Source organism: Lissotriton vulgaris, chromosome 5 (assembly GCF_964263255.1).
Source record: "Lissotriton vulgaris chromosome 5, aLisVul1.2, whole genome shotgun sequence".
Taxonomy (NCBI): domain Eukaryota; kingdom Metazoa; phylum Chordata; class Amphibia; order Caudata; family Salamandridae; genus Lissotriton; species Lissotriton vulgaris.
Genome location: NC_141693.1, coordinates 241,742,855 through 241,760,213, shown reverse-complemented (window position 1 = coordinate 241,760,213; position 17,359 = coordinate 241,742,855). Strand labels below are relative to the sequence as shown.

Below are 17,359 nucleotides of genomic sequence, written 5' to 3'. Positions count from 1 at the left end.
CCTCCCTTGCATTTGTTGGGCTAATCTTCAGAGCTTTTTTTATATCATTTGAGTAATTCCCCAGGTTTTTGCATCTGTATGTCAAAGTAGCTGCCTCAGCAGTGGTCATCAAGCACGTCTGTAAGTCTTATTTTCTTCCATATGCCAAGTCTTTGGACCACTACTGTTTCTGTAGGGCAGGCGTGCGAGCCCCTGTAGTGTTTACGTGGCCAGCGGGGCTGGACTCTGCTGTGTTTATATAGATATTCTGGCCATGTCCAACCTCATTGCATTCCAAATGGCCTGTCCGCAGGCCTCTGGTCAGCCCAGGGCATCCATACCTCTACCCCCACTTTGGTAATGGGATTTGTAGAGCGCAGGACAAAGCACCCCCAAAGGGGTCTCTCGGCACTGTGGCATACAAACAGGGAGATGGAGTTAGAGAGCGTTAGAAGAGCCAGGTTTTGAGCAGTAGTGTAAAGCTGACAAAATCAGGGGCAGGACCGAATGTGTAAAGGCAATCTGTTCCAGTGCTGAGGAACGAGATGGGAGAAAGATCCCCGTCCATATCTGACCGTAGGTATGCGGCGAGGGTGTAACAAAAATTGCCCTCTGTACCTGAGGTGTCTTCCGGGTGGGCAGGTAGAGCTGCAGTTTCTTTTCTTTTTTTAAGTTTGATTTTATTGAAGTAAGAAGAGGGGGGAGAGAAAACATACAGGAAATAAATATTACACTAAAATCTCATAAAAGCCAGGTGTGTAACGAGCATGAGATTAACGTTTTTAGGTGATCTGGTCTCTGTCCTCGCTGCCACACACGTGCTTTCTGTGCCTCATGCACAGTGACCTAGGTAGATAATTCAACAATTAAAGACTTCTTAAATATATTGTGGTTGCTTGTCTGTTTTGGATAGAATAACCCAGGATATATTCAAAAGCTAGTTTTCTCACCGTTCTCCTTTTAAAAAGTAAACTGTTTGTTCACATTGTAAAACACTTGCAATAAGACGTCGCCGATTATGAAAAGCTGAGTGGGAGCTGGAGCTGTGGTCAAGCATCCTGTTTGCATAGCTGTCAAAACGGAACTCACGTTTTCAACACGATTTCGCGTTTTAATCAGAAGCGTGGCTGTTTGCACACCATAGATATTCTTTTTATAGCTGGGCCTGATGACGTAGGTGTTAAGTCTGTAGTTTTTTTTTCTTCTTCTTTCATACTTTTTTTTTTTGTTGCACTTCACTCTTCTGCAGAACTTTGCCTTTGCTGTATTGTTCAATTAGCAGTCCTTGTGCTTGGTTGTAAGCTGTGTCTATTACTTTTTTAATTAATTACCTATTCGCCAATTTACTACCACAATTTGTGTGTTTTGCAGCCTCTGGACCTCTGTAACCCTGCTCGGAGCCTGATTTTGTCCGAGGAATTGATTCTTCACGAGGGCAGACATAAAACTAACAAGGTAAGTTTTTTTAATTGTTGCCGTTCTGCAGCAGAGAAAGGTTATGCAGTGTTGTAAGGGGTCAAAAATACTTATTTTCGATTTTATTTATTGTTCATTAGCTACGATAAAATTCACAGCCTATACCTCATTGTCACCTTAAACACTGTCACGAGTTTGAAGGTAAAAGAAGCATACAATAAATGTGCACACAGGTGCAAACATTGCACAGTATATGTATGTATGTGTGTATTTTATAGAGTTGACGATAGCAATCCTGTAGTTATAATTGTGATGCTTACTCCGTAGAAAAATCATTTCTTGATTCCAAATAACATTTTCGGTTTTAGCCCACCCACCTCTAATTCTTAATTTGAGAGTTTCTGCAGGTTAGTGAAAAGAGGCAGCACGTGACAGCATATGTTTCCCATTCGAACTTTTATAGGAATATTTGGTTTGGCAATACTAAAACTTCTAGGCAGATTTATTCCAAATGTAACATGAAATCGAGCTTGAACCAGAGTATATTTCTAGACTATTTTGATGTAAATTTGTTTTAGGTTTTGAAAATCCCACAATGGAAGAAATTACGTTATCTTGGCAGTTTGGTTCATATACTGGATTGTGATTGTAAAATGTAATTTGATCTGCTCAGAAGCTTTTGTTCACCTTTTATCTTCTCGCTGTTGATAAATAGGCCATGCTGCTTCATGAACTCGACAGATATCATTGGATAGGCATGTAGGGAAGGTTTGCCTTGGCAGCCAGTTCATTATTTTCGAGTACAAAACATTTCTGGAGCCATTGACAGATTGCTGGCGGTGCTAGAGTGGGCGAACACCCCACTCGCGGGAAGACTGGAGCAATTGCCAGGGGATGGAGAATGCTTTTTCACCTCTCCCTCCCCAAAGAAATGTCTATATTTAGCCATATGTTCACAACCAGTGCTTGAACAGTATTTATATTCTACCCCCCTTATGACACATTTGCACAAAACCTTTGAAAACAAATTATGCTCACCTAACTTTTATCCTCACAAATTGCATGCAGAATGATGAAGGCCAAATAAAGTTGTTGGAAGTCCCACAAGTTACATTTTCCACAGAATTTCCCTTGGTAAGCAAGGATGTAAAAAGCTCTTGAAACGGGGGTACTCGCCATAGTATGTGATCGAAAGCCACACCTTTTGCCCACTGCATTTAGGCATTGTCTCAGACGGTTCATGAGGTACTGAGGACATGCACAGTGTGCCACAGAAAGCCAACCTCTGTGCCGAGTGATTGTTGTCAACATCTGTTGGTCATGTCTAATTGAAATAGGGACATGGGACAGGGGCCTGTGGCTGCTAGGAATACCAGAACGTTTTACCGAGCAGGTAGTGGGGTAGAGAGATGTGATGTAAGGTGCCAGTGAGACAAACACAAAAGGACATTGACAAGGGGTGCTGAGCACAGAATGGTGCCTGTAACCCAACCTGTGCTCAGAGTGTGCTGGGCATAACTGAAAGTTGTGGTCACTAACATCTTGTATCAGGCGGACTGTGTGTGAGACTGGAGAACTAAGGAATGTAATGGCCAAAGACCATTCCAGGCAGACACTAGGGGTATGGAAGACGTAGGCGCAAGGTATAACCAAAGGCCAAGCTTTTTACCAAAAGTCTGTGGAGCATGGGCAAAGGATGCGGCCAGTGGTTGAGGCAAAATGCAGACACCAAAACAAGTATATCATTAAAATGAAGAAAAATGAAGAAAAAAAATCACTGAAAAGTTTGTTGAGTCTTTATTACTAAACTATTAGATCCGTGAGATAAGTAAAGGAAAATATTATGAAAGAGAACATATAAATTCCCTTAACCAATATTTCTTTCGGAAAAGCAGTGGGTAAAGTGAAAACCTAAATTGTTTTTAAAAAAAGACTGACGGTCATTGCCAGTTAAGACCATCTACATAAACTTAAGTATGCCCGTTCTCTATTCATGACTTTGCAGATTGATTATCAAATGTTATCATATAGTGTGAAAAAAATTCCCAGCAACCTATCTATTCAAAACAACAACTCAACATTCACTCGTAGAGGTACATGTGCGGCCCAGAAAGCAAAATGTGATTCATAGTCACATATGCTTTCTTGCTCCTCGTTCCTACACCATTAGGCGTTGGCCATGCTAGCGACATGTAACCAGCACTCGCAGAGATTAATGGAGGCACAGGAATGAACACATGGGCAGAGTTTTAAAAAACAGAAAGGATTGAACCGTGAACCCAGGGTTCCGGAGTCAGCCGCCCGGGCCGCTGCGCCACACCTCTTCCCTATCTGCCTCTATAAGTGAATGCTGAGTTGTTGAATTGAATAGAAAGGTTGCCCTGCTCTGTTTTCTAATTATAGTCATTGCCCTGCTCTAGGAACCATTACCCTTTTTTACCAGCAGGTTTATATATCACGAACTTGACCCGAAGGGTCAAACGCGTTTTACATGAGCACCAGTTTCGTTACAGATGGACACATTCATTTTGTTAGTTACAGGGTGATTAAGTGATTTGCCCAGAACCACAGGATGCTGAGAGTCCCTGCGAGACTTAACCCGGTTCCCCAGCATCGAGGTCGACCGTTCTAGTCGTAAGGCCACATCCTCTCCCCCAAGTGTGGGTGCACTTGTGCATAGTTCATGGTACTGCAGCCTTCTCTATTTTGTTTGTAAAACATCTGCTTTGGACTGCAATGTTTTAAGTTTGTGTAATGTCGTTGGTGATGATGACATTATTGTTCACAACAAATGTCATCATTAATGTAATTTTTGATGACTGTTGTGATGTCCAGGGAGAGGTAATGAGTAGTATATTGATGTGAGGGTAAAGGTTGTGTATATATCTCATCATAATTTAGTTTTACTGGGTTTCACATCGTTACCATAACTTTAACAGATTTTTTTGTAAGGGAATATATTTTATATGTGCAATAGTATATTTATGACCATTGGTAAGTGGGGACGTGGTATGACTTGTAAAAGGCGAAGTCTCAAGTTAGGGAGTGGGTCACGAGGACCCTATTGTAGTAAATGAAGATGATGAGTCCAACACTGTAAGCAGTTAAATCCTTTAATGTAGATTTCTTCTAGAACAGTTGATAGTAGAAGACAGGAAGTAAAGATATAACCCCACCAGGAACCAGCTCTAAGCAGCTCAGCCTGAGTAGATCAACTGACGTTATGAGCCAGAGAGTCACCCAGGCATTCTATGATGTCATGAATATTCTAATGAGTAGAGCACCAAAGAGAAGTAGTTTACTACACATCCTCTCTCCTTAGGGAATGACGGAAGAAAGGAGAAAAACATAGACAAAGATACCTCAAGTGTGACATTTGCATAAAAGTACAAAAATGAAGTACACAAATAAATAATGTACAACAAGTACTGCATGAGGTACGATTAGCATGAACAGAAATACTATAATCATAAGTATGAGCAGAAATACAATAACATGCTAAATTTTAGATGGAAAGAAACCACTAAATGCTACTATATGCCACATCCCCTTTCCTTAGGGTAAAAGCATGGTTTAGATTAATAAAGACCAAAGTAGCAAAGAAAGATGGTCACGCTCACAACTGGGTACACCAGAGAGTAAACATCCTGAAAAACAAAGGCGAGCATAGACACAGACCCTTTACAAGCTCCCCTAACAAAACAATCTGACAGAGAGAAATGAAAAAAACTCCTCACCCAAAGTCCCACCGACATGAAACCCTTGGCCACGAATCTCAGGTAGGTAGACTTTGACGGAAGCAGAGTGTCAAAAAGCAGCGATGTTAAACAATCTCCACCAAAAATGGGAACAACACAGGGTACTAATCCTTAAAAATCACAACCTCCCCTAAGTAGGGTACACCGCAGGAAAGTCAACCTGGGAACTAAAATGGGGCATTGACTACCCTCATATCCACAACCTCCCCTAAGTAGGGTACACCACAGGACAGTAAACCTGGGAACTGGAATGGGCATTGACTACCCTAAAATCCACAACCTCCCCTAAGTAGGGTACACCGCAGGGTAGAGAACCTGGGAACTGGAATGGGCATTGACTACCCTAAAATCCACAACCTCCCCTAAGTAGGGTACACCGCAGGGTAGTGAACCTGGGAACTGAAATAGGGCATTGACTACCCTCATATCCACAACCTCACCCAATAAGAGTACAATATACTCATCCTTGAAACTCAAAACAACAACATCCCCTAGATAGGGTACATAAGGTTCTACAATACCCTACGACACAGACCCTTAAAACAACACCTAGACAAAAAAAACAGTTTCACTGACCTCCCACACAAGTGCCAACAACAAAACAGAGTCCCCCACGCCAAACTCACAAACGAAATGAAAGTAGGCATTGTAACAACAGTAAAAGTGTAAAGCTCCCCACACCAAGCTCACGTACGAAATGAAAGCAGGCATTGTAATAACAGTGAAAATGTAAAGCTCCCCACACCAAGCTCACAAACGAAATGAAAGCAGGCATTGTAATAACAGTGAAAATGAAAAGCTCCTCACAAACTTGCTCTCAATCGGTCCCCCCACCCCTTACAGACAAAACGAAATAAGAGTAAGCATTGCAACCAGATATAAACCTTCCTCCCCAAACCCACACAAGACTTCACGACGTTGCCATCGGACAATAAAGAAATGAAGTTCCTTCAATGAGCAAATGGTGAGCAGCGCTTTTAGAAAGAAGAGATACAACATCCTCCCGGATCTCGGATCAGTTCACGAGTCGAAAGTTCATTACCTCTTCATCACGTGCTGTAGTTGACCTGCGGCACCAGCGATTAACTCTTGAAGAACCCCATATAGAGAAACAGCTCATCGAAACCAGGAGATAAATGTCCACAAAACTTTATTGACAACAACGTTGGAAAGGACTGTAAAATTCAACAGAAGATGCCGGCATGTAACCCTGACGTTGTGCGGGGTGGCTCTCCGCTGAAGCGTGCACCAATGCGTCCACTGCAGTAATGAACTGGCGGAGAGGACAGACGTCACAGAAGAACGAGTGCAAGCATCCATGAGTAGGTAAGGCTGCGCGTGTCGCGTGAAAGCGCGTGGTGAATAAACGTGCGCTGTTTGAAAGCCAGCGGTTAAACTGCCAAATAGCAGAGGCAACATCTTTAATGTCCAACAGAGAAAAATTAAAGTAACTCAAACACCACGAAAAACGCAGCAACAGTCCCAATATCCATAAATATGCGCATTAGCTTGCCAAAGATGCTACTCGCAATACCACAAGTCACTGTGACAGCGTGAAAAAGTACCGCAAGTCGCTGAACAGCACTTTACCAACATTACCGTTTCCGCTTTCCAACATTACCGTTTAACTCCTCTCCCATGAGTCCTTTTCAACGCTGCAAACACTCTTAGGAGGTGCCAAATTCGACCTACAGACCAATGGGCAGCGTCTGTCTTGGAGAGTGTGCAAAACGGGAAATTCAAAGAGTGCTGAAGCGTCGCTGACGAAGCTTGTTCTCTGTAGGAGACTTGCAGACAGTAGGAGAATGCCTCACAAGTAAATGCCGATTTCAACACACAGGGAGGATAGACGGAGTTTGTGGAAAAAGTCTCTTTAGGCACAGACGATTGGTCACTGTGATAGACACTTTCTTCAGAAGACTTGCTGGTGGGCTAAGACCATTCACACACAGGTTGAAGTATGTTGTTTTAAACCTCACAACATTCACCTGATGAAAGGAGAATCTTGGATAATTGAACCACAAACGCCCTAGATGCAGGCTGTCCAGGTAGAAAGGGACACTGGTGGGGTTAACCGGGGCGTTACCTTAAAGTTCCTTTAAGTTTCAAAACATGTTGCTTCTTTGGTTCTTATGGTTCTTTGGATCCTTAGGTAGCCTTTCTTCACAGTTCACACATAGGTTCATCCAGTTCAAAAAACGTCGCCAAGTTGTAGTAAATGAAGATGATGAGTCCAACACTGTAAGCAGTTAAATCCTTTAATGTAGATTCCTTCTAGAACAGTTGATAGTAGAAGACAGGAAGTAAAGATATAACCCCACCAGGAGCCAGCTCTAAGCAGCTCAGCCTGAGTAGATCAACTGACGTTATGAGCCAGAGAGTCACCCAGGCATTCTATGATGTCATGCACATTCTAATGAGTAGAGCACCACAGAGAAGTAGTTTACTACACCTATCATCCGTCAGTAATGGTAATAAGCCTTTTTAGGGCGAGCTGGACTAGCATCCGTAGGATGCTCCAGTCCAGTTCGAGAACTATAGTCATCGACTTCAGGGGGATTAGGACAAGAGGGTGCCACGCGCTTTAGCCTGTGGATTTGACCTCGTGCACGCGCACGTCGGCTCCGTCCACATTCACCGTGCACATCCCCACACATACACACATGCATGCGCATACACACAGACAGACACTCGCTCGCTCACACACACTCTCCCCCCCCCCCGCAGTCATCACACACGCATACACACACGCATACACACAGACTCCAAGACACATACACACACGCACGCACGCTCACACACATACAGAGCCCCCCGCCGCCCCACTCACACACACATGCCCCCCGCCCTCGCAGCTCAGCAAAGGCCCCCACTCACCGGTACTCGTCTCCAGGCGAGGGCTCGTTGCAGGCGGCGGCGGTCTCATCCTTCTGTGCGTGCGAGGCTCTCACCTCACGGGAGCCCGCCCGGGCTTCCGGTGTGTCTCCACGTCCCGCCCCCGGCCTGCCTGACTTCCGCCCGGGACATAATAATGTCCTCTCTTTTCCCCTCATTTCTATTTTGGGGATAGCAGACCAGCAGGGGCTATTGACCCAGCTCCCTCGATGATGTCTCAGACCAATGGCAATGCCAGAGGTATCAAGCAGAAAGCCAGGTGCAGCAGCTGCCACCCCGGATTGACGTCCATGCGCTTATGCCTTCGCTGTTTCAGGACTGCACCCCCTCAAGACGAACCGTTCTTTCAATACTCCTGAGGAGGAAATTACATTTCCCCAATAATTTAAGCCAGACATTCAAGTCGAAGGGAAAACTGATTCTCTCACACACGAGTCCGCCAACGAGCCCTGTCTGGAAGCTTTATTTAGGCTGCTGTTTGGCGTCAGGCAAAGTGTTGTTCATACACCACGTCTGCAAACGTGACAGACTTGAAGCTAAGCGAGGAGAGTTCTCTGGAGAGGTGACAAGAGGCAAACTTTCCTTGCAGGAAGCCAAGCCTCTTCCATACGTAACTAGCTGCAGCAGGCGAGTGCTTCACCTTCGTTGCTCGTCCGTCGTCAAATCCATAGGGCACGGATTAGGGCTTCTTACCGAAGGCCATTAAAAAAAAAATGTTTAACCGTCGACCAACAAGGGAAGATGTATGGTGAAGGTGGGGGTAGCAATAAATAGAAGAAAATAGCATTACAGATGACAGCACATTATGTTTGAGACCTAGCGAGTCTATTTCCGGTAAAAGGGTATTTATTATCGACTTGGCTACAGCGTCTCACTGAAGTCACGTCAGAGCGCTAGATTTGCAGGAGGCTACTCAAAACCTAAGAGTGGGGGTAACCTCCCTCCCATCATTCTTCAAGGTCAGTCGTTTGGCCAATGGTGAGTCTGGGCCGCTCGGTTTTCAGTAGGGCCCTGTTTCTCCCTACAGAAGTATGTTCCAGAACTTTCACGGACCTGCGTCTAGGTTTTCCTCACCTGAAACCTTACTGCCGTATCAAATGTAAAGCGGCCAATCAAATCGCTCTTGCTCTGGGAGGATAGCATATATGTAATAGTTTTGCCAGTCTTAGAAAAAAGATATCACTTTCCAGTATCACATTCTGATGCATATTCCAAACACGTCAATTTCCAGAGGGAAATATATGGTTTTATTTCCTTTTTTCCACCGGCTTTATTAGCAATCGCAATTGATACAGTTATCATATGAACTTTTGGCAAAGGACAATGTAATATGCATTGCTTTACTCTCCAGACTCATGTAGCTAGAGGTTCTGCGTAGTGCACTCAAGAGGAAAATTGGGGTGAAGCGAATGAGATCAGTATCCAAATTAAAACATAACCGATTCTGCCTTCAGCAGCATTTCATTCCATTCTCCACGAGTGATGGTCACTCATGGGAAGTTCTAGAACACTGTGGATTTACAGGCACAATCAGTACATGACATACAGCGCATGCATGCACAGAGTCTGACAGTAATGCTTTCCTGCGGCTGCTTCAGTAAAAATATATCTTTAACAAGTCAAAAACACGTCAGTCTTATTAAAACAGCCAAAAACATTTAATTCGATAAAATACTAGGAACTTGGGGAGAATAATGCCACAGTCCAATTCACTAAATTCACATAAAAAATAAAACTGTAAAAGCTATTCAATCAGTTCTAAAATTACATACAAAAGATGCTGCTTTCAACTAAACACTAAAAAAATAAACAGCGGAAGCGCCTTTGTACATTTTTTTAAAGGATTTTTGGTTACCTTTTTTTCGGTACAAGTCAGAGCACAATCAGCATTTTTAGGGCGAGCTGGACTAGCATCCGTAGGATGCTCCAGTCCAGTTCGAGAACTATAGTCATCGACTTCAGGGGGATTAGGACAAGAGGGTGCCACGCGCTTTAGCCTGTGGATTTGACCTCGTGCACGCGCACGTCGGCTCCGTCCACATTCACCGTGCACATCCCCACACATACACACATGCATGCGCATACACACAGACAGACACTCGCTCGCTCACACACACTCTCCCCCCCCCCCCCGCAGTCATCACACACGCATACACACACGCATACACACAGACTCCAAGACACATACACACACGCACGCACGCTCACACACATACAGAGCCCCCCGCCGCCCCACTCACACACACATGCCCCCCGCCCTCGCAGCTCAGCAAAGGCCCCCACTCACCGGTACTCGTCTCCAGGCGAGGGCTCGTTGCAGGCGGCGGCGGTCTCATCCTTCTGTGCGTGCGAGGCTCTCACCTCACGGGAGCCCGCCCGGGCTTCCGGTGTGTCTCCACGTCCCGCCCCCGGCCTGCCTGACTTCCGCCCGGGACATAATAACAACTACGTTTGAAGGAGCGCGCTTTAATGATTCATCCACTGCTCCGTAGGCGTAGATGTGTTTTATTTATTTTCAAGATGATGACTCGCAGGTACCTATATTGTCCCTCTTTTCTGCCCACTGTCCAGGTTCCTAGGATAGCCAGTCTCTTTCCCAGGATGGCTGTCTCACCGCCATTTGCCTCCATTCAGACCGCGTCCCTGCTCGGCTCCCATCCCTTTGAAGCAGCCATGTTAGGGGTGGCGAAATCAGATTTAAAAGGACAGCAAACTCACCATGCAACGTTTTTGACAGGAGTCGAGTGTAATTTTTTGCTTTTCATTTTCCTTATATACTTTGATGGAAGCCAAGGCTCCCTCCATTTTGCTAATGCCATATTATCCTCCCTCGCTGCTCTTCCGACATTACCCTAAGTAAAAATCACGGTTGGGTTTGAGGAAGCAAAACGCAGTGACATAATGTTTGCACAACATGCAAACCCGCATTAGGTTATTAACTATAAAATAAACTATACTTAAGGCCCTGAAAGATTCCTAGAGCTTTAACAACACTCCTTTTCTCTATAGTGGCGTTTTTACTGCTAGCCTTCCCTTTGGAAAGATCTCAATTTATTATTCACTGAAACTACGACCCTCCCCCCAGCCCCGTACTTGCAGGATTCTTAACGGTACCACCCCATCATCAGTGCTATTTAACCCTGTGCATGACATCTCTGTGAGCTTTCACCTCACTGTCACCTCTCACTGTGTTGTAGTTCACTATTTGTGTGGATTACACCCATCTGTTATTAATTGCCTCTTTGCAGGCCTGCCTCACAAGAATACACCAGTGGATTTCTTCTGCTTTTCAGAAACTAGAATTCCCTCACTTAAACCGTGGCTCATTGGTGCTTCTTCTAGTGCCCCAAGCCACTCTAAATCTCAGCCTCCGTGTCCAGAGCGGCATAGTAAAGGTGCATTAAATATGCTTTTTGGAAAAAACAAGAAAGATTAATGTTTTCATACCACAGAATAGGTTTTGTTTGCCATGTCATGCATGCATTAGTACTTTCAGACATTAGTGGGGACAGTACTAATATCTAGTTATTTCACCTCTTATTTTGCTTAAAGGCCATCGCACTTCATTATTATTAGGGTAAAGGAAATCTGGCAGCATTACCCTTTGGCTGGCCACATGCTTATCCCATGGCTACCAACAATGATCATATAATGTACTACCTATGCTGCACCACATTCAAACGGCTCATATGCATACAAGAACATCTTAAAATAGCCCCTGGGTCCGCATTTACCCAATTTACCTCGCCCTCCCTCTATCTATCTATCCATCTATCTATCTATCGTCCTCCCTCTATCTATCTATCGCCCTCCCTCTATCTATCTATCGCCCTCTATCTATCGCCCTCCCTCTACTTTTATTTAAGTATTAATTTTTTTTAAACATTAAAAGCCATTGTTATTTGTAATATCAATACATCTAAGTCACGTAAATACAACACATATTGCATTAGAAATGCTATAGGTGTCACATTTGCAAAAGTTAAAAGTATTGGCATTGTAAATGACAAAGTTATTAATTTCGCGACTTTCAAAACCAACACATAAATAAAAAATTTGTCATTTACTTCACAGAGTTTTTTATTGAGAGAGTTTGGTATTGATATGAGCAGAACAAATAATAGCAGATAAAGTCCATGGTACACGTACATAATAAACCGAGAGGCGGTGAAGTAACATAATATGGAGTAAACATAACATGCGGGGGGAAAAATATACCAGGTAAATAAAGAAAATGACAATGAAGCATCAAGTCCGTACAACACGAAGGCATATGTCAGCGGGCAGATCGGTCATATAGCACAGCAGGGTGAATCACAGCCATCAAATGACATATTGAGAAATTGCTTGCCACAACAATGTTTTAGGTGCCTCACGGAGGTTTGAAGAGATCAAAGTGAGCGTCAAGTGAGACCCATATTTTCCTGTGTTGTGGGCGCCAGGGGTGAGAGGCAAGTGCAATGGTATCGGCACCCCTGAGATTAGAAACCCAGTTGAGCCAATGGGGGAAGGAGGCTTTGGCTGTATTTTTCCAGTTGGACGTTATGACTTTAACCGCCGCCGTCAGTAAAAGATCAAGTAGGGCTTTGTCATTTTCATTTAAAGTGACAGCTTTGGAAGAACCCATAACTAGAGTAGCAAATTCTCTCGGGAGAGAAACGTGCAGGGCTTTGTTAACAAAGTCAAATATCCTGTCCCAGTATGTGGCAACCCGGGGGCATTTAAATATTAGATGTTCAAGGTCTCCTCCCGCTTCCAAACAGTTCCAGCAGGAGTCATTGTCTTTGATGTTGTGCAGAAAAAGTCTCCTGGGGGTCCAAAAGGCTTTGTGTAGGAGCCAGAATTTAGTTTGGGATAGAGTTGGGCTAATTTTGTGTCTTGTGGTCGATTCCCAAATTCTGGCCCACTCGTTATCAGATGTGGGAGTGGAGGAGTATGATTCCAAATAGGATTGTAATGCAGAGACCAGGTTAGATGTCTGTGGTTTGATCATTTTGTACATTCTGGAAACCTGGTGGCCAAGTCTATTAAGGGTGGATAAAAGGCCAGGGAGTGAGGGGGATGTGTTGCCCAAGTTTGCTTTGGTTAGGGCCACCTTAACTTGTAGAAAATAGTAGAAGTCAATGTTCTCGAGTTGAAATCTATCCTGTAATTCCTTGAATGTGAGTGGTGTTTGGCCCTCGTAGAGGTGGTGAGGGAAGTGTATTCCCTTCCTGATCCAAGAAGGATTATACAGCGGTTTACCTTTGTATGTTATAGTGTTATTTCGCCATAGGGATTCCCACTTTGAATTGCGAAATTGATGGGGTAGAGATTTACTTATATGGAGGAGGGAGTTCTTAGTGTTTTTAAATATGATGTTAGAGTCGATATCGGGACGCACTTTGATGGTAAGGAGGGAGGAGGGGTCAAGGCCTTGCACTAGGGATTTTTCGATGTGTAGCCACACAGGTGTGTAATCAGGCTGTGGAGTGAGCCAGATCGCACCTTGCCTGGCCAGGAAGGCGGTCTGGTAGAGTCTAAAGTCGGCCAGATTGACGCCACCCAAGGATTTATCTAGTCGTAGCTTTTTCATGCTGATCCTGGCTTTTTTCCCCTGCCAGAGGAAGGAGGTGATTACCTTATCCAGTTTTGAGTGGAAATCGTTAGAGAGCGTTAGGGGAAGCATCGAGCTCAGGTAATTGACCAATGGGGAGATCATCATTTTTATCGTCTCTATCCGACCCCACCATGTAATGAATCGCGGCGACCAACCATCCAAGATTCTTTTAATTTTCGCTAGTGTGGTTGATTCATTGTGCTTGAGTGTACTTAGTATGTTGTCAGTGAATTCTATTCCTAGGTACTTAATGACATCCGGTTGCCAGGCTAGACCTGAATTTCCAAGGACCTCTTTGGTAGTATGTACATTAAGGGGTTTAACTTCGGATTTGTCCTTGTTTAACTTATAGCCGGACAAAGCCGAGTACTTACTGATGGAGGACATAAGCCCCTTAATTGATAGGGTTGGGTGTTCTGTGGCTATTAAGATGTCGTCGGCATATGCCGCTAGTTTTATCTGAGTGTTTCCGAATGTGACACCTGCGATGTCCTCATTTTTCTTGATGTCGGTGAGTAGTGGCTCAAGAGCCAGCAGAAATAGAGCCGGTGAAAGTGGGCAACCCTGTCTAGTTCCTTGGAATAGGCGGAACGGGTCAGAGAGTGTTCCATTAATAGATATACGGGCAGAGGGGGCGGAGTATAAGGCCATCACCATTTTAATGAAAGAATTACCCAGATTGAATGCGCTCATACAATGCTGAAGAAATGGCCATGAGACTTTGTCGAATGCTTTCTCAGCATCTAGGGTTATTGCAACCATCGGCATTTTGCAGTTTTTCGCTTTTTCAAGTATGTGGCATAGGAGTCTGGTGTTGTCGTTCGACATCCTGTGTTTCAAAAATCCTACTTGTGATGGACTTATCAATTTGGGCAGTACGGCGTTTAGTCTAGTTGCTAAGATCTTGGCATAGATCTTACAGTCAATATTTATGAGTGAAATGGGGCGGTAATTTTTTGTCTGGAGGGGATCTTTCCCTTCCTTGGGTATAACAATTATTGTGGCTTCACTCATCGAGGCTTGGACGGCAGTGCGCATGGCCGCCTAACCTCGAGCTCCGCAACACAGGAGAACGACTCCATCGGTTTCCTGCTGACCCGCTGTCCTTTCCAGCAGCAAAAGCGGTGTTCCTGATGCCTCACACCCTGCTGAGCCCTCCGGTGCCTTGATCTCTCCTCTCGAGGCTTCTGACGAGGAGTTCTGCAATCTTTTGGGACGATCGCGCGCCAGCGCCGATTTCTCGAAAATGGCGCCGCTCCGTCACGTCGGAGATGCCTGACGACCTCTCTGGTCTCTGGTAACCAGCAACACCTGGACGAGTTCGATACAGCCGAGGATGTCAGCTGCTCCCCGGTTTTCCACCTATGCCGGTAAGAAGCGAGAGCTAACACGCTCTCACAGCGCTGTGCTGACACTCTCTGCCCTTCTCGCCTGACCTAAAGATGGCGGCCGCCATCGAAAAAATGCTCCGACTCCTACCTGCTCCGAAAACCAGCAATTCAACATGTGGGAGCCTGTAAAGTGAAGCGGTTCTCCTCTACCTTTCTACCTTCAGACAGAAGACCTCCTGTCTGCTTTCTGTGTGGTTTTCCTCGATCCTTGGGGGGTCGCATTTTCTAGGTCACTTTTCTAAAGCACTTTGGCATCGTGCCCCTAACCATCATCTCACTAACCGGCACCTAGCTCTGCTCTCCCTATAAGCTGACTCAGCTAATCTCCTAATATTACCAGCCTCACAAGGAAGCCTTGGATCAGGAGACAACACAGCGCAACTACACTAACAACGCCAATAAACTAGCCTGCACTAGGCTCGCCTGGCTCTGGGAGAATCACCGCGTGGAGCCAACCTTGAGAGTCTCAACAGCCCTAACCTGTTTGGCAACTCCCTGTCTGATCCCACCATCGTCGCTAGCTAGCTAACTGGTAATCACATCTCTTCTCGCACCCCACGTCCAGAATGGCAGGCAGAGAGGAAAAGACAAATTCTAAGAAGGTGAAACCAGAGCCACAAATTTCTGACTCTCCCATTAAGGGCAAACCAGACATGGCAGCCACGATGGAAATGATTTTGAAAAAATTAGGAGACCTCACTGTTATCTCCAAATCCACTAAGGCGAATACTGACGCTATGCAGCTTGAGCTAACGGCCATCAGAGCTGATATGAATGACCTAAAATCCGGGCTGAACACAGCGGAACAGCGCATCAGCGACGTGGAGGACCTCGCACGTCAATCAGCTGCTAGAATACAGCGCCTTGAAGACACCACTAACACCCTCAGACGCCAACATGCTGAGTTGGAAGACCGCAACAGGCGAGGGAACATTAGAATTTTTGGCATACCCGAAAACGCAGAAAAAGATGCAGACTCTTGCGTGACTTTCCTGGAAGCATGGATCCCCATGATTACCGGCATTGCTTTCCCGCATGGTCTGGAGCTAGACCGTGCGCATAGAATCCCCACATTCACTACTAACCGCGAGAAGGGCCCCAGACCAATGATATGCAAACCACTCCGATATCAGCATGTCGATCTGATCCTACAATACGCAAGGAAACAGCACTCCATCGTTTGGGAAGGTCAGAGGATCATCTTTACACAGGACTACTCCAAGGACACAGTGGAGGTTCGCAAGGGGTTTCTGGAAATCCGCGCCAAGCTTAGATCCAAGAACATACCCTACTCCTTTGCAGGGCCAGCCAAGTTCAAAATCACAATAAACGGCCGCACAAAATTCTTCACGGACCCGAAAGATCTGGAAAACTACCTGCAAAATGGCCCACCTCAGGAAATGGACCAATCGAATGGCCCTTCCAACAAAAGGAAGACCACGTGACTGTCATGACAAAGAACAGGTCTATCGGATCTCTATCCTTTCCAGGTCGCACTATTGTGTACTTGTAGTTTTGTAATAGTTTGGTAATAGTTGCCTTCTCTAGTTGTTTGCTAGTCCGCCCACTCGATAAGTGACGTTTTATGATCTCCTTTGGTTTGCAACAGGATTGGTGATTGCTTGCATAATGTCGGGCAAGTTCTACTCTCACACTTAGACTCTATTGCACGACGCAAATAGTCGCTACTAGTTTGTCATTATTGCTATTATATGTTTCTGTGCACATATATTGCCCTTACTACAGGGAGTTCAATCCAATTTAACGATTCAAGTTTTCTTAACGCAACGTTTAGCTGGTTCTAACCTTCTTACTGCTTTCGTCTGCACGTTGCAGACAGTCACTCCTGGTTTAACACAGCATATTATTGCGCACAAACACTACCATTACGCTCGTATTATTGCTGCAGTAAATGTTACCCGCTGCCACACAGTCTGGACATCTAAATCCTCTTATGTTTAACATTGGAACTAATGAATATCGATTGCTAATGTTTAATAACTCCTGTTTTGCCTAGCTAGGTACTGTCGTCGTACTCCCTACGTACGTATTGGGGGGGGAGGGGGGGAGGGGGGATTGGGAGGGCTTGCATGGGGATTGGGAAAAAGAGAGAGTTTTCAGCAGATAATAATTGTTGGTACCTTATAGCATTGTATATCTTTTTGTGTTATTTTTTGTCCCTTTTTCTGTCTGTTCCATTCAGCTACAACACATTCAGCTACAACACAAGGACGCTAGTTATACCCCTAGCCACTTCGCTAGCTCTGTCCACTTGGTATTGTATTAGCACACAGGCTCCCACGGGGATGTTTGTCTCATTC

The 17,359-nt window shown here is 44.9% G+C and overlaps 1 protein-coding gene across 2 annotated transcripts in view; it reads left to right on the top strand.

Annotated features, from left to right (window-relative positions):
- RGS3 (regulator of G protein signaling 3) overlaps positions 1–17,359 on the top strand; it is a 688,935-nt gene that overhangs the window by 349,096 nt on the left and 322,480 nt on the right. For both annotated transcript variants that reach the window (XM_086921262.1, XM_086921263.1), the window contains one exon: positions 1,351–1,434. In XM_086921262.1, coding sequence (XP_086777388.1) covers positions 1,351–1,434 — 84 coding nt within the window. The remainder of the gene's footprint in view (positions 1–1,350; positions 1,435–17,359) is intronic.